The 21,727-nt window shown below is 45.5% G+C and overlaps 1 protein-coding gene across 2 annotated transcripts; it reads left to right on the top strand.

Annotated features, from left to right (window-relative positions):
• Positions 1–20,874, top strand: CD59 (CD59 molecule (CD59 blood group)). Of its 2 annotated transcripts, XM_060159443.1 has the most exons (5): positions 1–162; positions 2,790–2,888; positions 9,338–9,422; positions 13,118–13,219; positions 19,331–20,874. In XM_060159443.1, exons 3-5 carry the CDS (start codon positions 9,356–9,358, stop codon positions 19,531–19,533), a joined length of 372 nt encoding a protein of 123 aa, XP_060015426.1. In that variant the 5' UTR covers positions 1–162; positions 2,790–2,888; positions 9,338–9,355; the 3' UTR covers positions 19,534–20,874. The 2 variants fall into 2 exon arrangements, with proteins under 2 accessions (XP_060015426.1, XP_060015425.1); XM_060159442.1 differs by lacking the exon at positions 2,790–2,888 and having other exon boundaries at positions 43–162.
• The last annotated feature ends 853 nt before the right edge of the window (positions 20,875–21,727 follow it).

Here is a 21,727-nt window from a genome sequence, read left to right on the forward strand (position 1 = left end):
GTGACCTTCGCTGGCAAACTGCGGCGCGCAGGGCGAGGCCGGAGTCTGGGCGGGGTGGGACCGGCGGGAGGAGGCGGAGCCCGCCCCAGCCGAGGCGATAAAACGGGACTGGACGACCCTAGCAGGCGTACCCGCGCAGAAGCGGACGACGGGGGCTGGAAGGTGAGGTCTGGGGGCCAGGAGGGGAGCGGAGCCGCGCTCCGAGTCCGGCACTCGGGGATTTGGGCCGGCGCATGCGCCAACGGGCAGCTGGGCCCGGGCCCCTGCCATCGCGGGACTGGGGGGTTTGGAGGGTCCGAGAGGGCCGTGCCCACCCTGCGCCGGCCTCCGCGCCCAGGGACGGCGAGATCCGGCGCCCTTCCCCCCGCCCGCGGCCCGCAGAACTGGTGATTCCTTTGTATACGACCAACGAGAAGGGGGGAGCGGGCGCGCTTTCCAAAACACCCCCAATTCCGCGGGCCCTGCCCTCCATTCTCCTGGGAGTATTTGTTTCGAAATTTGAATCTGAAGGGAAGCTCTTGCAGTTTAGGGAAAAGAAATCGCATCGCACCTTGAAAGGAGGTTAATGCCATCCCTGGAAGTTATGGACATTCTTCTCTTCCTCTGGAGGTTTAAATTTTGAGTTTTAAACAGCAGGGTGGGGTCGTGACTTAGACATTTTGAGTCCAATTTTAGTTTGCTTGGGCCAGCTTGGGCCGCACCCTTCATAGAGTCTAACGGCAGACTTAAGGAAACGTTAAGTAGTGGTTTTCTCCATGGATCCTGGAAATGTGCCAGGTAACGTTCCATTTCTCCTCTGACGTAGGTGGCTTCACCCCTTATCCCGGAACTCACACGAAGAGCTGGGATTTGTGACTCACCCTGGCGGTAGTTGTGTGACTTCTGAAACTCGGATCTCGTCCGTGCCCTCGGAGTCTTTGTGAAATAGCGATTTGGCCTGGTTGCCACCTAGTGAAGGCTCTGGCCCAGGCTTCCTCCGGTTTTCCTTTTGACCAGTGCTTTCCTTCTTTCCTATAATGCCTCATGTCCGCTTTGAAAGTGCCTCCTGATTCTTGGCCAGCTGATTCTTTTAAAAATCCTGTTCTTGGCCAGTTTTTTAAGGATATCAGGGGGCTCCAGCTGAGACCTGCCCACCACTCTCAACTGCAATAATTCTATTTCATTCTAAACAAATCAGCCCATACGTTTTACAAACCTAGAGACATAGCCCACACCATATCAGGGTTGCTTGTGATGATAGACATTTCTTGAAAAGGAGGGAGAGACCTCAAATACAGGCGAGATAATCCGAAGATTACTTTGTGTGCAATTCTGAGAATCACAGATCAGGGAAACAGCTCTTTCCTACCACCTTGCTCTCCGTTGTCTAGCTTCATCTGTCGGTGATGATGGCTCTGGAATGCTCCTAAAATAAGTACAATTTGACATGGTTTGCTTGCAGAGAAGTGATGAAGTTCATGTGTGGTCAAGGGCCTGGGCTTGGCACCAGTTTGAGCCTTGGCTCTGCTCTTACTGGCTGCGTAATGCTGAGCATGCTATTTAACCTCATTTTCTTATTGCTAAAATAACAGGCCTTACTTCTTAGGGTGTTATAAGGACACGAATATCTCACCAATTATGAGATAATTCGTGGAAAGGACTCTGTGCGCACCTGGTAAGCGGAGAACAAATGTGGCTGTTAATGTTTCGGTACCCATGTTCCCCGCTGGGGGCAGCTTACTCCCAGTTCTCTAAGGAAGGCACATACAGCTCAGAATGTTAATTGAGGGAGGTGCCTGACTGCGGACCAAATGTGTGAAACTATGGCTTCTGTATTTTCAAACAGAAAACTATAAGGAAAACACCTCATTATGCTGAGTAGCTTGTAAGGTAAAAGTACAAATAAAAATGGATGTTAGAGTGTGGAGAGCGGGTGTCTAATGGAATTCAGCTTTGACAGCTGCAGGTACAAGCTCGTGAAAAGAAATGCGTTAAAAATTCTGGGCCAGCTCCAGAAGAACCTCACGAGCAAAGACGCCATAAACAAAACCAAGCCCAGAGATGCTTGAGAATTTCCGAAGCGGAGGACATGTTATTACTACACCCTATATCTTGTGAAATATCTTCACTACACGGTTGGCTCTCCATGTACAATCTCAAAGGGCCGTGACGAAGCTGTCTGGAAAGGGCCCTCTTTGGAGAACTAGAGACTTGAGTTCCTGGAACAAATTGCAAGGAAGGCCCTTCCTTGTTGAGGAAGCTTCCGATTTGTGTAGTTTAGAGAGTTCTGAGATGGTTGTCTCTGGCACCTCAGAGTAACTGGGAGGGACTGTTCATTATGATGGTGGCTTTCTGTTTGTCTCTACTTGCTGAAGTAATGACTTCTCTGAGCTGAGTGATCTTTGTGTAAGATCAGTGATCTTCTCAGCTTGCCAGGCTGTGTGTGTACAAGGTGATAAGGAGGCAAAGCCCCAAGCCACTAACACTACTGGCCTCCAGGTAATGTTAAGCTACTTGTGAGTTACTGGCCCCTGGTAAATAGAAGCGAGATCCACCCAGTGTGTCTTTGCAACTAACCTGTTGCCTTGGGAACGGGTCATTTCATCCCCTGGCGCCTCCATTAATGTCCTATAAAATAGGAACGTTGGGTTTAATTTTTGAGAATACTTCTAGCCTTAAAGTTTATCAGCCTCTGAGGCTCCAGGCTCCCAGGAACAGAAACTATACTCCTGGGCATCTGTGAATCTTGTGGCAACGTTGCCAATGTAAAATCGCTTCTCTGGTGGCCTGTGTTAACCAATTTATTTCAGAAGCTGAATTCACAAGAAGTTTCCCCACCAGAGAGTTTAACTGTGGTTAAGAGCTCAGACCTGGGTTTAAATGCTGCTCTGCCACATATCAGTTCTGAGGTTGGTGTATTCATTTTCTATTACTGTTGAAACAAATCACCACAAACCTAGTGGCTTAACACAACACAAATTTATTAATCTTACAGTTCCATCTGTCAGAAATCTGACCCAGGCCTCACTGGGCTCACATGAACGTGTCAGCAGGGCTGTGTTCCTTTTTGGCGGCTCTGCGAGAATCTGTCCCCTTGACCATTCAAGCTATTGGCACAGTACAGTCTTTGGGGTTGGAGGACTGAGGTGCCATTTCCTGGCCGAGTGTCAGTTAAGGACCATTCTTCACTCCTAGAGGCCACCTGTATGCCTCAGCTGTGACCCCCTTGCTCTGTCTTCAGAATCCCCATGGGTGGGCAAAGTCCATCTCACTCTTTGAATCTTCAGCTCAGTGTGGTCCCCAGTTAGAAATGCTAATTTCTAACTGGGCCCCACCCAAGACCTGCAGAATCAGAACTTAGAGGGTCAGGGCCCAGCAATCTGTGTTTAACAGCCCTCCAGGTGATTCTGATGCCCACTAAAGCTAGAGAACCAATACTGTTAGCCTATGTTATTTTCTTCCTGGTCTTTAGTGTTAGTTGGTGTCCACCTCCACTAGATTGTAAGGTTCTTGAGAACCTGGTTCAGCAGTCACTGTAGCCCAGTGCCTAGCATGGCACCTGCTCAGCTCACAGTGGGCTCATAAATGACCGTTGTGGAGATGACTGGGGGGTAGGTGCCGAGACTGAACTTACTTCGTAGAGTAAATATATGCACTGATGGATTCCTTCAGTTTGTTGGGTCATTGGTGTGTTAAATATCTTATGTTCACATTTATTTCGATTGTTTAGATGGATAGATAGATACATAGATAGGTAGATAGATAGATAGATATTTGGGGGGACTGGCTGGGATCTTTGGATGGACAGCAACACGTCTTTGTTTTCCTATTTAAAATAATGGAATATAGGCTTACACTGTCCATAAACTGGCTACCCAAAACATTTTCAGGAACTTGATTAGGGGTGCCTGTATTTGTAAATCACCTTGCAACTTGTAGCTTCCCCTTACATCTCAGGTGGATGGAAATGAATAAATAATGATCAGGTTGGTTCTTATTGTAGGATGAGAATCTCTAGTACTTCAGAGATCTTTTGTTTTAACCCCTTGCTGCTTTCTGCTGGCATCTTTCTGCATCATCTCTGATCTGTGATCTCTGCTCTCTGTGTGAACATTTCCAAGTGATGGGGAGTTTTTCACATTTCACCAGGGAATTGATTTCCATATGTGCTGACACTTTGCACAGTGCCTGGCACATGGCAGGGAGGGAGGGAGGGGTGGAGTGATAGCAAGCAGTTGCTCTTAGGAAGCTCAGAATGCCTCCCTAATTGATCCTAATGCTGTCTTTGTAAATTACACAGAATAACCTCTCCCTCTCTTCCTTGGTGGCCATTACCCTATTTGAAGATGGTTACTGTCTCTGACTATACTTTTCCAAATAGGACAGCCCTGGTTTATCCCAACCGTTTCTCCTGGCTTTTACAGCTGTGTACTTTGCTGTCCTGATAAACTGGAAGAAATTCAGAAATCTGGCACCTAATAATAAAAATATTATTTCCAGCTCAGGTCTAAGCCCAGGACAGAGTAACCCCAGGATTGTGTGTGCATTTGTCTGTTCCTTAAAGTGCCACGTAACATTTTAGCCCATAGTGAGCTTTAAAACCCTCAAGTCTTATTTTTATATTTTATCATTCTATAAAATCATTATTACCACTTCACAAATTAGGAACTGAAGTAAAGTAGTTGGCTGCATTAAGGTTATATAAATTGACAGCAGAGTGGGATTAGAATATAGGTCTTTCAGGACAACTAGAAAATCACACAAGCCTCATTTTTTTTTTTTTACAAATATAGGGTGTGACTAAAATAACTATTTTTAGACATAGGAGAATATATACCCATGAAATATTTTTTACCTTAATGTAGCAAATTTTGAAAGGTGGTATATATTTTTAATACTTAATCAGGTGGAGTAGTAGAAAAATTAAAACTTAAGCTGCAAGTGAAATGACACCTAAGTACATTAAAATATTCTTCACTCATGTTGAGAGCTCTTTCTATAAAAAGGTTCATTGTTAAGAAAATATACTTAAGCATAAATAAGATGCTCATAATTCTACCATGCTGTTAATCCCATGATCCAAAATTTTCGGAAAAGTGGGAAGGTGTTCCAAGCATTTTTTTATACGAGTGTGTATATATGTGTGTGTGTGTGTGTGTGTGTGTGTGTGTATTTTTTTTAAGACAAAGTAATAAAATTATAGCTATTTTTAAACTGGCTTTTTTTCTTAATACATTGTGAATAGCCTTCCATGTCTGTTACTCTTCATGGCTGTGTAGTTCCCCACCATGGAAGTGTACCATAATTTACTCATCTTCTTGTTGGAAATGTATGTTACCAAATTTTTACTATTTTAAACAATGCTTATATATCCTTGGCTGTTACTTATTCCTCTGGTGAAAAGCCTATTTGGCGTGCCCCTGAAGGAATTCCCTTTAGAGTCAACTTCAGAGCCACCCAGGAAAGTCTGTCCAGACTTCCTAAGGCTGGCTCCAGACGTGTCCTATGACTCCCAAATGGTGTTTTCCAATAGGCTCACCTATCTTATTCTGTGGACCTTTTCCAGAATGACTTTGGGTCTACGGCCATACCACCCTAAACGCGCCCCATCTCATCTGATCTCAGAAGCTAAGTAGGGTCGGGCCTGGTTAGTACTTGGATGGGAGGCAGAATGACTTTGGGCTGTTTCCAATAATTAAATCCATTTAAATGAGTCTCAGTATGTTTAGAAAAGAGTGATGAGGTCTTCTGGATGCATCTTGCATCTAAGTGCTTGGTTGGGTGGATTGAAAAAGTAATGGCAGCTCTCGGTTCATCTACCATCTGATCTACACTTAACTTATGGGCATCATTTTTAAATTTAAAATGGAGGATGTTTTAGACTAGGGGGAAGAGTTTCAAGCCATGAGGTGCGGTTCTCTTTTTAATTCTGTAACAGACTTGCCAGAAGACAGGTGATCTATGACTACTAAAAGGGAAAGTTTTGTAATATGCGGAGTTTCCTATTTCTAATTATAAAAATAATGCTTGGCTCATTATAGAATATTTGGGGAGGTATGGCAAAAAGTAAAAGGTCAGGAAGAGAAATAAGAGATTATAAATAATCCTGCTTCGTGTTTACTACTATCAGCAGCATTTTGGGGGCATTTATAAAATAGCTTTAAAACAATCAGCTATTTTCTGTCCCCCACCCCTGCCATTTCATAACAACATATCGCTCTTGGAAATTCATATTTTAGTAGTGGTTAATGAAGACCTGGTCTTCCGATCCGAACAGCTCAACATCCGTACACTGATCACTTCCTCTCTCTGCCACACCCTCCACCCGCCAACACCCCCTGCCTGCCCAATTTATTTTCCTGGGAACCTCGTGACTTCCCAGTGATACTCATGGTGGCTACTGCTTTTTGAGGGCCTTCTCTGGCCAGGCACCATGCTGTGCAGTACCTGTGATTATCCCTGTGTTTACTTGGTGAAGAAGGGAGGCCCAGAGGTTGAGTAACACACGGCAATAAGTGGCAGAGCCAGAAATATTCAAGACTTTGTTCACCGGTCGACGAGAAAGCCTGTCCCTAGACCAGTTCACTGTGCCGTTTCCGCAGCTTTTGTTAAGAGATGAGCCTTTCTTAGTAGACCCTTCTTTCTGATGCGTGTCATCAAGGGCGAGTTCACTGCACTGCACCCTCTTTGTTGTAATGGTGTTATTCATGCCAAGGACCATTCCGAGGGAAGTCTCCTGGAGCTTGTAGCTCCTGCCAGCCCGGCGCCCTTCCAGCACCTACCCGCTCCCATCAGGAGGTCCCTCTCTCCTCCTCCAATAGGGCTACCTGAGGAAGCAGATGTTCTTAACTTTTAGGGAGAGTCTGATGCTCTCCGCGTCCCCGTTCGGGGACCTCAGATGGGTGCCTTCCTCTCCTGTTCTCTTGCAGCACTTCTTCCCAGCCCCAGGCCTGCCTAAGCTGAGTGTGTGAATCATCCTTTCTACCCAGATGCCCCCGAGCATGAGGAACCAGGCAGGGAGCTGGGGTGTGCTGGGCCTGGGCCACTGGCTGGGGGGTCGGTGGCGCGGGAACGCTGTGATTCTCTCCCTTGACCCGTCTGGCTCCCGACAGACGGCATTGCAGGGGCGTCAGGCGCTGGCAGGAGGGGCAGGGGCCTCTCCCTGAGCTATTAGGATGCAGAGACCTCGCTGCCTCCATCTCTCAGGCTCAGGGAACAAGAGAGCCTGGAGAGGCCAATAGTCTGACCCGGAGGTATGGACGTGCCTGACTTTGGGCAGGAAATCTGGGTGTGGTCAGGAAGGGAGTCCAGGGTGAGGTAGGAAGCGGTGACAGCCACCACTTTTCTGTGACTGTCAAGCACATAGTTAACTTATCTCACCTCAGTCTCCTGGTGTGGGAAAGCGCCCATGTACCTGCCCCTTGTCATAGGTGAAGAGAACGAGGCTCGGTAGCCATGGCAGAGCCAGACCTCGTGTCCAGGTCTTCGCCAGCCCAGTCTGAGCTTCTGACCGCTGGCCTCGGGCAGCCTCAGGTCCTCACCGCACAGGGGTGCTGTGGGCAGCTACGCCCCGGGAGGGTCAGCCCGGTGGCGGGGGGCATTAGTAGGCTGTGGTAGGTGTTGCAGGTACCAGAGGGAAGTGGGGGGTATTCAACCTGTAAAGAAAGGCCAGGCCCAGTTAGATTTTCTCCCCACTTTCCCACACGTCAGCAAGCAACCTGTCTCTCTCCCGGGTGTGGCTTTACTCAATGGCGTCTTCTTTGGGCAATGCCAGGCCCTGCCCTGTTCGCTTCCCAATTCTCCCCGGCCTTCCTCAGCCAACTCCTCAGCATCACATGACCTTCAGAGGTGTGAGAGATGCCATTTCCAACCCAGAGGAGGGCAGGGCCCACCCACCAAGAGCCCCGTCTGTCTACCAGGCAGAGATCCTGGCCTGTGCGGCCCAGGAGAATAGAATGTGGAGCCGCCCTGGTTTGGGGCAGCTGCTGCCTCCCTGTTGGAGGATGGCCTCAGGGGAGTCGGGGTAGGGTCGGGGGACTCCTTAGATCTACTGCTCATGATTTGGACTTAGGCAAGTTAAAAACCTCCCTGTGGGGACTTCCCTGGTGGTCCAGTGGTTAAGACCTCACCTTCCAGCGCAGGGGGTGTCGGTTCGATCCGTGGTCCTGGAGCTAAGATCCCGCATGCCTCAGGACCAAAAAGAAACCAAAACAGAAGCAATATTGTAACAAATTCAATAAAGACTTAAAAAATGGTCCACATAAAAAAAAAAACTTTAAAAAACAAATAATAGGGCTTCCCTGGTGGTGCAGTGGTTGAGAGTCTGCCTGCCGATGCAGGGGACACGGGTTCGTGCCCCGGTCCGGGAGGATCCCACATGCCGTGGACCGGCTGGGCCCGTGAGCCATGGCCGCTGAGCCTGCGCATCCGGAGCCTGTGCTCCGCAACGGGAGAGGCCACAACAGGGAGAGGCCCGCATACCGCAAAAAAAAATAATAATAATAATAATAATAAAGTCTAAAAAAAAAAACCCTCCCTGTGTCTTGGCCTCCTGCTCAGGTAAAAGGAGGGTTCAAGGTGTTTCAGCCCTCCCGTCTTCTCCCCTGATGCTCACTGCCACACATCTAGGCATTAATGTAATGGGGAATTGTCACCAGAGGTACCTGGAACCCCTCCTTGCTTTTCCAGAGTGATTAAGGAGGAGGTGGGGAGCCAGAGCTTCTGTGCACGCTAAGCCTTTGCTTCCTGTTCTGAAGGCACACTGGTGCCCTCCAGAGTTACCCCTTCCATCTGATGCACTGGTGCCCTCCAGAGTTACCCCTTCCATCTGATGCACTTAGTGGCGTGGCCTGGAGAAGTGGCCCTCACTGGGCTCAGGCTCAATTCAGCCAGCAGCTGGGGGTGGGGCCTGCAGAGCTGAAATCGCAGGTGCTGCATTATGTACTCTGTTAATATTCTCATTTGAGTCAGCGACCCTGAGGGGGAAGATAGTGCTGTCCCACTGCTCAGTCATGAACACTGAGACTCAGAGGAACTGAATTTATTCAAGGGTGCACGGCTACTGTAGGTGAGAGCTGGGGTGGGCCCGGTGTGCTCTGACTCCCTGCAGCTGCCCCTCCCACCAGGCCCGGCAGCATTTCTTCAGTAAGCCGAGGTCTCAGCCAGGGAGGGAGCAAGCACGGCCCCACCTGAGAGCACCCTAGGTTCATCGCACCCAGCCCGGACATTCCCTGCTTTCTTGGTCTGCTCACTCCTTCCCATGTTTCCTGAAGCCCCCAGGCCTTCCACCTCTTGGTTTCTGAGATACCCGGCAATCACCTGTTGGTTCATGACCATGCTTTGTGCTCCTTTCTTCCAGAACCTGCAGCCGGTCACAATGGGAAGCAAAGGAGTGTTCGTCTTGCTCGGGCTCCTGTTCAGCCTGGCTGTCGTCTGCCATGTAGGTGAGTGGTCCACGGGGACAGGAACCTGGATCAGGTAGGCCGCCTCGGCCCTAAACTTTTTCTTAGGCCTCAGGAAGACCAAGCTGATGCCACAGACCTCGGGCCGAGCTTCCATTCTTTCGCCATCAGTGCTACAGGTCCAGGGTGGTGTGACTGCTCCTTCCTGTGTTACGGCCCTACCCTGAGTGGAGCGCCTTCCTGAGTTACAGTTCATCCTGGGTGACAGAGCTGCTTGAGTGGGGAGCGATTACACTGAGCTGCTTAAGTTTCACCCCATTCACCACCCGCCGCTGGGGCTACCGATGGATGCCATCTTTAGAGTGCTGAGCCCAGCCGCCCGCCCTGGGCTTCTCCTGTGTGATGCTGCTGCTGCTTGTAGCATTCATGTGCCAATCACTATTCTCAGCATTTTACATGTATTTACTTATTTAATCCTCATGTCCACCCTGTGGAGCAGGGACTGTTTTTCTTGCCATTTTACAGGTGACAAGACTGAGGCCCAAAGAGATTAAATAACTTGTAAAATATCACACCAAAGTGGTGCAGCCAGAATTTGAACCCAAATAAGCCTGGCACCAGAGTGTCTGCCCCAGCTCCTTCTCGGGGCCACCCCTCCCTGCCTGCTGGAGATCCTCGTTACCTCTGTAACAGTAGGAACACCTGTGTTATTTGCTTTGCTTCACTGTAAACATCAAAGGTCACTTTCTGCCTATGTCACGTTGGTACTACTACCTGTTATTATTATTTTTTTTTTTGCGGTACGCGGGCCTCTCACCGTTGTGGCCTCTCCCGCCACAGAGCACAGGCTCCGGACGCGCAGGCTCAGCGGCCATGGCTCACGGGCCCAGCCGCTCCGCGGCATGTGGGATCTTCCCGGACCAGGGCATGAACCCGTGTCCCCTGCATCGGCAGGCAGACTCTCAACCACTGCGCCACCAGGGAAGCCCTACTAACTGTTATTTTTGAGGGGTGGGGACAGGAGGCAGAAAAGGAAGTAGCCATGCGGTGGGCACTACAGAGGCACCTGCATTTTGGAGCATGTCTTAGAGCTTGTAGCTTTAGTAGCTCCCATATGATGAATGCTTACTAGGTACTAGGGCCTGTACCCGACCCTGGCTCATTTAATCCTTCCAGCCATCCTGTGAGGGCTCCGTACTATTACGCCCATCTTACAGTTGAGGAAACGGAAGCAAAGAACAAAGTAGCCCAAGGACATGATTGCACAAGTTCTCCCTTTCTGAGAAAAGACAGAAGTCACGACCCCCCTCCCTCCCCACGTCTGTTGATTGTAGTCACGGAGGTTTGTAATGTGGTTCGCTATGTTACAATATACGTTATTGTCTTAATTCTTCTACCCAGTGAATTTTCTGTAGGAAGAATAGCCTGGTTATACCTGCTTTCCAGCAGTCTACGTTTGTTTATGGATCAGGCTTGGGTTTGGCGCTGTTAGCTGTTCTGTGACGGGTCTCGGGGGCACTTAGGTTTTTCCTGAGGGAGTTGGAGTGTGAAGAAGATCCCCTCCACCCTGGCTAAGTAGCTAGAATATCAAACAGCCACTGACTTATTGCTTTGCCCCTGACCCGGTCTCCCCCATAATTGGTCCTGGTTTCTTCTCTTTCCCACTCAGGACAATTAGAAGAACATCACGGTAAATAAACCAAGCGTGGGCTTCAGAACTGATCGCCTGGGTGTGAGTCCCAGCTCTCCTCTTAGTAGCCATGTGACTTTTGACAAGTTAGTTAACATCTTGGTCTTAATTTTCTCTTGAAAAATGGGGATGGAGATCCTTGAGCCTGCCTCTCATAGCAATTCTCTGAAGATTGAAAGTTTAGGTATTTGAACACTGTGTTAGCTGTGAATATTTCTGCCTCACAGAAGTTCCAAAGGTGAGCTCTCTTTCCTCTGTCTGAAGGTTTGACCTGGCCATTTAAGATGTTATAGGGACTTCCCTGGTGGCGCAGTGGTTAAGAATCCACCTGCCAATGCAGGGGACACAGGTTCGAGCCCTGGTCCGGGAAGATTCCCACATGCCGCAGGGCAACCAAGCCCGTGCACCACAACTACTGAGCCCGTGTGCCATAACTACTGAAGCCCGCGTGCCTAGAGCCCGTGCTCCACAACAAGAGAAGCCACTGCAATGAGAAGCCCGCGCACCACAACAGAGTAGCCCCCGCTCGCTGCAACTAGAGAAAGCCTGCCTGCAGCAATGAAGACCCAATGCAGCAAAAAATAAATAAATTTTTTTAAAAAGATGTTATAGAGAGCTTCACTCCTATCTGTGCTCAGGAAGTGAGGAGCCACTTTCTTCTGGCCTTTGGAGAATTCCTCTTCCTGGTGATGAACTTTGGCCTTAGAACTAAAAGTCAGCTCTTGGGTTCTAAAACCCACATTTCGTCTTGGTTTAACCATGCCATTCTTCTATGAGGTTTTACATATTTCATCTTTGAAAATGTCTTTTCACACCGATAGGTACTTCCAAATACTGATTACGTGGCAGAAGCCATGTGGCCAGAAGAAGGTGATCTCTTATTGTAGCAAAGAGAATGTCCACATGAATCAGGAAAACTTGCTCCAACTCTTCCCATCACAGATGTGGAATATGACTCATCTTTTTCCATCACCCTTGTTATAAAAACAGAGAAGGGAAAATAATCCAGTGAAACTTGAAGTCTAGCCACCAAAGATGAATCCTAAGAACATGAGTGGGAGCGGTAGTCATTTTTCAAATTGGGGAACCAGAGGCATTTGCTTCTGATACAAGTCGACCCTCGTGTTCAGTGTCACTGTGCATGTCTTCCCACCCACATGGGTTTAAAGTGTATGGCTGCTGCTTGCCCCTTGACTGTGTTTGCTTCTGGCGATGGGTCAGTCCCTCAGCAGAGAACAGCTGCAGTGAGGACGCCTTATCCCAGAGGCCATCAGACTTGTTCTGCAGAGGTCCAGATAGTAAATATTTCAGGCTTTGCAGGCCAAGAGACAAAAATCAAGGATATTATGTAGGCTTTTATATAAATAAGAGAGAAAACAAATTTCTCCAAGTTTTAATTGGCAGAATTCAAAAATTTAATAATTGAGTACAATTATTTATAATACAGATCTGCTAATGAGAAGAATGGAATTCTTTCTGGGAGAATAACATTTTGCTTACTTGGGATTCAAAAGTTAGTGTTCCCCATCATCAAATTGGTTGCAAACGTTCATCTGTTAATACTGATCTGTAATGAGATTTCATGCATTTCGTCTTGGAGCATGTCTTTTCACACAGATAGGTACTGCCAAATACTGATGATCAGTCCGTGAGAATGTTATGTGATAGAGCATATTCATTGCTTGGAAGGTGTTTATAGAATTCTGTTAGTTTATCCTCTTAATGGATTCCTTTTAATATGTCATTGCATTGCAGATTAATCACTTCCGGTTGAAAGTAGGAAAAAGCTTCTCAATTGCACAGTTAAATGGATTTTGAAATCTGGAAATTCCCTTTGCACTTGCCTCAGGGTCCAGAAAACTGCTGCTGGAACTGTAGTTTGAGCTTGGAAAAATACATCTGCTGCAGATATATGTGGGAAGGAAGCCCACTCTGAGTTGCTGACCTCTGACCCACACTAATGGAGCTGGTGGGCTTGCTTCTGCTGCCAGGAGGGTGAGTCATTGCTGGTCTACCAGGTTCTGACGGGCATTCTTCCTGATCCTAGGTCACAGCCTGGAGTGCTACAGCTGTATTAACCCAGCTAATGGCTGCACTACCACCGTCAATTGTTCACGTAATCAAGATACTTGTCTCATCGTTAAAGCCGGTAAGAGCCTCCCCCTCCCCCTCTTCCTGAGTGTAATGGGATGAAGAGAGCCTGGGAGAAGATCTGTGCCGCTCTCATTCTTGTTAGACTCGTATTCAACAAGTAATAGCTACCATTTAATAGCACCAATTGTGTGCGGCACTAAGCACTTTCCATTTGTTTTTTTATTTAATATTTCCCATCTACCACTCGGGGTAATATTTTATTCCCGTTCGGTAAATGAGGAAACTGAGACTCAGGTTAAGCGACAGACTAAGGTCAAGGAACGAGCTCAGGATCTGAACGTGGGAACCCATCTAATTCCAACACTTGTGCTCTTAACAGCAACACTGGCTGCCTCGCAAACTTTTGAGAGCCTGCCCTGTGCCAGAGCCTGAGCTAGGAGGTCGGGGCACAGAGATGAAGAAGGGAGACGATGGAAATTGTGGAAGAGGCCTGTGTAGCTATTACAGATGTCTTTATTGATACCCGTGTCTCATTCCGTGGGGAATTTAATACATACAGAGTCCTGAGGGGACTCAAGCTGAGCTCAGAGGACAGGTAGGAAGTAAGAGGACTAAGAGAGGAAGGGTGTTCCCAAGAAAGGCAACAGTAGCTACCGAGGCTTGGTGGCCTCAGAGAACAAGGCACTCGTGGGCTTGGGGTAGGGAACTGTCAACATTGACAAATTTTGTCAAATCTGCATTTTCCAAATTGGTTAGACTATGGAATCGCTTCCTCCATAAATCCTATTAAAATAGAATTTTGGAAACCTGATTGAAAGGAGGAGGAGTTTCACTTCCCCAGAAAGGAAGAATCCCTCAATAAGTAAGGACGAATTAGAATTATCCTGTTTAAAGAACAGGAGTACCTCATAATTTTGATATAAACTCCTGGAATACAGCTCAGATTCCAAGGCCTACATGTAAGGTCCTTGATTCTGTAGGGGACAGTTCCTCTGCCTCACCTGGAGGACTGTATTAACTCATTGTTAATGTAGAAAGCATAGTGAGGCCCCCAGAGAGAATAGTCATTCACTCCACAAATATTTGAGCACCAATTATCTATGAGCACAGAGACCTACTTCTTAACCCTGATTGTCTGTGTCTCTTGGACCCCCACTACAAAAAGTATAATTTCCAAATGAGAGAATAAAGGCAATATTATGTGTAGAATAAGTATTAGATTATCAGTTAGAAGCTTTGAGCTCTGATCTCTGTCTTGCCACCAGTAAGTTCTTCCGGCCTCTCTTTTTTATTGATGAAGTGGGTGTGTCAGATGATAGAGGTGGAGAGAAGGAAAGAGGGAAGTAGACTAGACTAGGAAACAAATCCCATTGTTTCCTACCTGAATGGTTAAACTTCAATTTAGTTGTTTCCAACATTATTGAAGTATAATTGACAAATAAAAACTGTATATGTTTAAGGTGTACAACATGGCAATTTGATATACATATACATTGTGAAATGATTACTGCAATCAATCATTGTTACCTTTCTGTGTGTGACAAGAACACTTAAGATCTACCCTGTTAGCAAATTGCAAATAGACAATACAGTCTTGTTAACCACAGTCATAATGCTGTACGTTAGATTCCCCAGAACTTACTCATCTTATAATGAACAGTTATGCTGTGTAAAAATGATTAATGTAAACAAGGAGGCACGTCTATTAGAATGGCCAAAGTCTAAAACACTGACAGCACCAAATGCTGGCAAGGATGTGGAGCCCCAGGAGCTCTCATTCATTGCTGGAAGGAATATAAATTGGTACACAGTATGTACTCTCACCATAAGATTCAACAGTTGCATTCCTTGATATTTACCTAAATGAGTCAAAGAATTATGTCCACTCAAAAACCTACACATGGATGTTTATAGCAGCTTTATTCATAATTACCCAAACTTGGAAGCAACCAAGATGTCCTTCAGTAGATGAATGGATAAATAAACGGTGGTACATCCAGAGAATGGACTAAAAAGAAATGAAGTATCAAACCATGAAGAGACATGAGGAAACTTAAATATGTATTACTGAATGAAAGAAGCCACTCTGGGAAAGCTACATTGTTATGATTCCAACTATGTGATGTTTTGGAAAGGGCAAAACCAAGGAGATAATAAAAAGGTCAGTGGCTGCCAGGGGTTAAGTGGGGGAGGAGGGAGGGATGAATAGGGGAGCACAGGATTTTTCGGGCAACGAAGCTAGGACTCTGTGTGATACTATAATGATGGACACATGTCATACATTTGTCAAACCCTACAGAATGTACAACACCCAGAGTGCACCCAAATGTAAATAATGGACTTTGGGTGATGATGATGAGTCCATGTAGGTTCATCAGTTGCAACAAATGTACTGGCGGGAAATGTTGATAGTGAGGGAGGTTGTTTGGGGTGGAGGTGGGGCTGTCGGGGGCTCTATGGGAACTATGTACTTTCTGCTCAATTTCGCTGTGAATCTAAAACTCCTCTCAAGTATAAAATCTATTTTTTTAAGGATAATGTGAATCTTAAATAGTTTTCTTCTTCTCATGAACATAGGTCCCAAAACTTCAGCTAGACATGTGGTAACAGCAGTTCTTGAAATATAGATATTCAAACCTTACAGTAAGGCAGATAGTAACAGAACATCTAAATGCCCCTCCGACTCTGATTGACGTCAGCCTGGGAGAGGCGAGGCACACTGTCATAAACAGGAATCAAAGGCCAGGCATACACTGGAGAATTTATTTAATTAATCTAGCCACATTGTCTCCCCAGCTGTGAAATAGGAATACTTACCTCCCGGGGTCAGTGGGGCAGTTAGTGGAGAAATGTGCATGCTAGTGCTGTGCGGATTCAGTCTAGAAGAGAGACAGATGGGCGCTACTTCAGCCACTAATTTACTGGCGTCCTGACTAGGTCCTGGAAATATAAACCGTGTACTGAGAGCCTGGCAGAGCCTTTGATGACAGTGCCAAGCAATCATTTCTGTAATGGCCTTTCAAATAAGGGACACACTGAAGGATGCCTAAGGCAACTGGGGGCTACTGCTTGGTAAAGGCAGACTCAAGGCAAATCTTCGAAGAGCGGGGAGACTGTGCCTAGCAGAGAGAGAACCTTTAACATTCCGGTGACTCTGTGATATGATCCACTTTTACTCGGGTGATTCTGATAGTGGCTTTGGTGAGAAGCTCACCATTGAAGGTTGTTCTGCAAATAAGATCATTCAAGGAAAGTGCTTGGCTCACTGCAGGACACATAGTAAGTGATTAATTGGTAGCAATTATTAATAAATTACTATCTGCTCTCCCCAAGCTGTTAGGTTTCCCTAATTAACATTTTGGTGACTTTCATGCTTTCGCAGTTCCAAAGCCTGATGACTACTACATAAGACAGTAACTTGTCCTATTCAACAGCATTCTTTAGTACAGTATTAGAAGCATCCACTTAAATATTTATGATCCAAGCAGGTAGAGTCACTGGAACACTCTTATCTGGCCTCTGCCACTTGACCAGACTTCATTAAAATCCAGGCCAAACACTCATCTCCTCTGAGGGGGAGGACAGAACAGTTATACCTGCAGTTATAAACTTAGAAGTTTTGTTCTGAGCTGTGAATGAAATAGAATAAACTAGTTATTGGCCTTAAATAAGGAAATAAGCATCTGTATTTTTTTCTTTCCAACACAGAAGAAAAGAAAATGATTCCAGGGCAGGGACCAACCTTCTATATCTGTGTGTCCTCAGCATCTAGTACAACTAACTTCTCTTCTCTCTCAGCTCTCACTTTTTTAAAATATTTAACGTAATTTTTCTCAATGTTAAGTCACTATAAGCTAATTGGCATCGTATATCTTGGCCTGCATCTTCCTTTGTGTGTAAAAATTGGGACCATAGTGGCACGTTCTTTTGGAAAATTTTCCTGCTTTATGGAATAATCTAATGATTTTTAAAGGAAGTTTAAGCTATGTTTAAAATAAATTCATCCAGTGATTTTTTATTTTAAATCTCAATCTACAGAGACATGTATAAATGAAAGATAGCCTTCTGTGAGGGTAACACTGTTAAATTACTTGGGAATCTTTCCAGAGAAAAGTAGTATACTCACCCCCACACATAGACTTTATACAGGTGGGTCACATTCTACATGTTGTTCTGCATCTAGGCTTTTTTCTATTGAGATATAATTCACATATCTCAGTTCCAAAGTACATTTTAAAGTGCGCAATTCAGTGGCCTTTAGTATATCCACAACTCTGTACGACTATCACCACTCATTTTCAGAACATTATTATCACCCCAAAAGGAAACCCCATACCCGTTAGCGGTCACTCCGTATTCTTCCCTCGCCCATACCCCGGCAGGGAGCACTATCTACTTTCTGTCTCCACGGATTTGCCTATTCTGGGCATTTAGATATAAATCAAACCATACAGTGTTGTGGTCCTTTGTGACTGGCTCCTTTCACTAGCATAATGGTTTTTTGTTTGTTTGTTTTTTTAAAGTATATAATCTATTATTTTTTTTAATTTTTTTATTCATTTATTTATTTTTGGCTGCATTGGGTCTTCGTTGCTGTTCGTGGGCTTTCTCTAGTTGCAGCGAGAGGGGGCTACTCTATGTTGCAGTGCACGGGCTTCTCATTGCGGTGGCTTCTCTTATTGCAGAGCACAGGCCCTAGGCACACGGGCTTCAGTAGTTGTGGCTCACGGGCTCTAGAGCACAGGCTCAGTAGTTGTGGTGCACGGGCTTAGTTGCTCCACAGCGCGTGGGATCTTCCTGGACCAGGGATCAAACCCGTGTCCCCTGCATTGGCAGGCAGATTCTTAACCACTGCACCCCCAGGGAAGTCCCTGCTCATAATGTTTTTAATGTTCACCCATGTTATTGGATATATCAGTACTTCATTCCTTTTTATGGCCAAATAATATTCCATTGAATGGATATACCACATTTTGCTTATCATTTACCATTTAATGGACATATGGGTTGTTTCCACTTTTTAGGTGTTTTGAATAATGCTGCTATGAACATTCGTGTATAAGCATTTGTGTGAACATAGTTTTCAATTCTCTTGGGTAATATATTTACCTAGGAGTAGAATTACTAGGTCATATGGTAACTATTTTTAACCTTTTGAGGAAATGCCAGACTTTTCCAAGATACCTGCACCACTTTACCTTCCCACGAGCAATATTTGAGGATTCCAATTTCTTTGCTTCCTTGACACCACTTGTTATTTTCCAATTTCTTGACTATAGCCATCCTAATAGGTGTGAATTGATCCTCACTGTGGTTTTGATTTGTATTTTCTTAATGGCTAATGACGTTGGGCATCTTTTCATGCACTTATTGGCCCTTTGTATATCTTTGGAGAAGTATCTATACCCTTTGCCCATTTTTTAATTGGGGTGTCTTTTTATTATTGAGTTGTAAGAGTGTTTCATAGATTCTGTATACTATACTCTTATCAGATATATGATTTGCAAACATTTTCTCACTTTTTGTGGGTTTTGTCTTTTTAATTTTTTAAAATAGTGTTCTTTGAAGCACAAACGTTTAATTTTGTTGAAGTCCAATTTAACTATTTTTCTGCATTTTAAAAAAACCCTCAAACTCCTCCCATGTCAATACACATGGTCTGTGGCATTCTTTATCTGCATGGAACTTCGTTGTGTGGAACTCTACCATAATTTATTCAAGTGCTTTTTTATTAACCGACTGTCTTTTCGTTTCTTGTTGCTACAGATAGTAGTGCAGTGACCATTCTTGAGCATGTATCTTAACCTTTTTTCAAGTAACTTCATAGGGTAAATTCTAGAAGTGGGATTCCTGGATCAAAGAGGGCATGTGTTTAAAAATCTTTGTAACTCTCTCAAACATTAGTATGATTGCCTGTTGCCTTCCATATACACACAACTGTATTGGCTCTGATGAGACTCTGCTTTTATGGAAAAGTTCCATTCAGAGCTGGATCATTATTTACTTAATTTTTCCCCTTTATAAGCTAACTGGGATACATATTTTTACCCAAATGTCTCTATTTCCCCAGGATAAGTTCTAAGAAGTAGAACTGCGAGTTCAAAGACAGGTGCAGCATTTTACCTGCTTGAGTGCTTATCTTTGCGTGTGTGTATTTCCCCCACAGTGCCAATGAAAACTTACTACCAGTGTTGGATGTTTGACCATTGCAATTTCGAAGCCATTGCGAAAGCCTTAGAGGAGAAGGAGCTTAAGTACCACTGCTGCCAGAAGAACCTGTGTAACAAAAGTGACGGGACGAGTATATCAGGGAAAACAGCTCTGCTGGTCATCCTGCTGCTGGTGGCGGTCTGGAGCTTTTGTCTCTAAATCTACACCAGAAGGGCTTCTCCTAAATCTCCTGTTTCTGTATACTCCTCATTTCCTGTGCTGCTGCGTTCCAAAGGCTTTATATTTTCCAGCTGGATCCTGTTGGGAAAGACTAAAACTAGCTTGAGCAAGTTAGATTAGAGAGAGGAACTCAGAGGGACTCTGAAGACCAGTTCTGTTGGCAGAGAAGACCTGTTTGAGGGAAAAAGTTTGAGTGAAGTGCATGTGATTTGAGTAAAGTTGTATGCTTCTTACTCTGCTCTTTGCAGTGACAGCTTGAGTAGATTCTCTGCAGTCCTCAGCTATTTCCCTCTGGTTCCTTGGATGTAGTTAATGTGATCAGTACTTTTTTGGGTGACTGGGGCAGGGGGCTCCTTTTCAACAGTCTCTCACAAGGCATGCATTATTCTCGCCTTTCATGGTCCCTGTATTGCCAGGTAGGCATGGTGCATGTTCCAGGTGTGGGCTGTGGACAATGAGATTCTTAATGACTGTTGTATTCTCAGCTAGAAGGTGACTGGCTGGGAAGGAGGTAAGCTTTCCAGATGGTAGGGCACGGAAGCACAAGGTTTATCTTTAGAGAGGTACCAGAGGCTGAAATCTGTGTTTTCTTCTGTCCCTAAATTTTGTATTGTCTTTGCTGTCTTTCAGTAGAAAAACGCAGTAACATAAATTAATGGTGTGTTAAAACTATACCTCCCACTCCCCGTCTTTTTTATTGGAATGGTAGGCTGTCTTAGCTTTGTCACACACAGTTAAAAACTAAACATTTGAATATTCTATGTTACTTGTGACTTGCAGTTATTAAGGGTGCTTATTTTAAATGTTACTGGTAGGAAAACTCTTCGTATGTGTGTGTATAATACATGAATGGAAAAGGAGGAGCCTTTGGGGTTGCGATTTGAGATTTCCAAATGTCATCATGAATAGTAACAGGTCTGCAGGGATGTGTTTTACCTGCCGACATCCAGCCTGTTGGCTCCTAGCTGAGTCAGCACAGATAGTGTCAAATACATCTGTAAGGGCTGTTAGCGTAATCACAAGTGCTGAGGCTTTCAGAAGCGCTACCGGTTTCCTAAAAAGTGATACACCTTTTCAGGAGGACAAAGTTTTGCCTCTTTCTTGTGGGTACTGGTGAATAATTTAAGATCCAGTAGACAGTGACATTTGTATGCTTACAGTCTTGGCTATATTTAACAGCATAGTCTGACTTTTGCCGACGCGAGTGGAATTTATTGATTAACATTTAAAAAAAACAAAAAAAAACACCTTGATTATGTGATCTGTTGGACAAACCAGAATGAATACTGCCTTTCTGAAAATAAAATCTCATCAAATGCATGAGTGTGGTGATTGGCCCAAAGGGTAACAACATAGGTGACACGCCCAATGGTAGCAACTGAAAGAAGAGATCTTGGACAGTACCAGATTTCTTCTGTTGATGCCATTACTTAAACACAGACCAATAGAGGCTTCCTCATCAAAACCTAGCATTACCTTGGTGCTCTGTGTTCCCTATTGGCTCAGAGCTTTTCCTTACATCATCTTTAATCTTCTGTTCAAAGACAAAATACTAGGTGTGACTCTTTCCTCAATAGAACTTTTTCTGCCCAAGAAAGTACTGACCATGCCCACAGCAAAGTGGCTCATTTCATGCAGTGCCTTTTAGTTCCAAGGAACAAGAACCAATTTTGACTCACTTAAGCAGAAAATGAATTTGGGGAACTTTGAAGGGGCATTCAACCAGACTGCAAAAAAACAGTAGTCAGGGAGAGTTCCCTGGTGGTCTAGTGGTTAGGATTCAGTGCTTTCACTGTTGTGGCCCAAGTTCAATCCTGAGTCGGGGAACTGAGATCCCGCAAGCCATGCAGTACAGCCAAAAAATGTAAAACGTTAAAAAAAAGCCAGAGAGGAGGAGACAAAATGGTGGTGTGGGAAGATGCGGAGATAGCGTCTCCCCACAAATAGGGCATCTGCCGGCCGCTGGTGGGGACTCTGACCCCCAAGGAGACGGGAGGAACCCCAAAGTGAACCAGTAGGACGTAGGGGGACCGAGGAGGGAGGAGGAGTGGAGAAGACAAGATCAGCACCCCTGAGGCCAGGGAGATCAGGAGAGGCATGTGGGAGGGACTCTGGGAAGAGCCGGAGAGGAGCAGAGGGCGATCGCCTTGCCCACTTGGGCACGGGGAGCCTG

Source organism: Lagenorhynchus albirostris, chromosome 9, assembly GCF_949774975.1.
Source record: "Lagenorhynchus albirostris chromosome 9, mLagAlb1.1, whole genome shotgun sequence".
NCBI lineage: Eukaryota > Metazoa > Chordata > Mammalia > Artiodactyla > Delphinidae > Lagenorhynchus > Lagenorhynchus albirostris.

What these genes read in the sequence shown, in the direction of transcription:
- CD59 (XM_060159443.1), top strand. Translation starts at nt 9,356, where the DNA reads ATGGGAAGCAAAGGAGTGTTCGTCTTGCTCGGGCTCCTGTTCAGCCTG. An exon ending in GGCTGTCGTCTGCCATGTAG is followed by an intron (nt 9,423 to 13,117) that starts GTGAGTGGTCCA and finishes TCCTGATCCTAG; the next exon opens with GTCACAGCCTGGAGTGCTAC. An exon ending in TTGTCTCATCGTTAAAGCCG is followed by an intron (nt 13,220 to 19,330) that starts GTAAGAGCCTCC and finishes TTTCCCCCACAG; the next exon opens with TGCCAATGAAAACTTACTAC.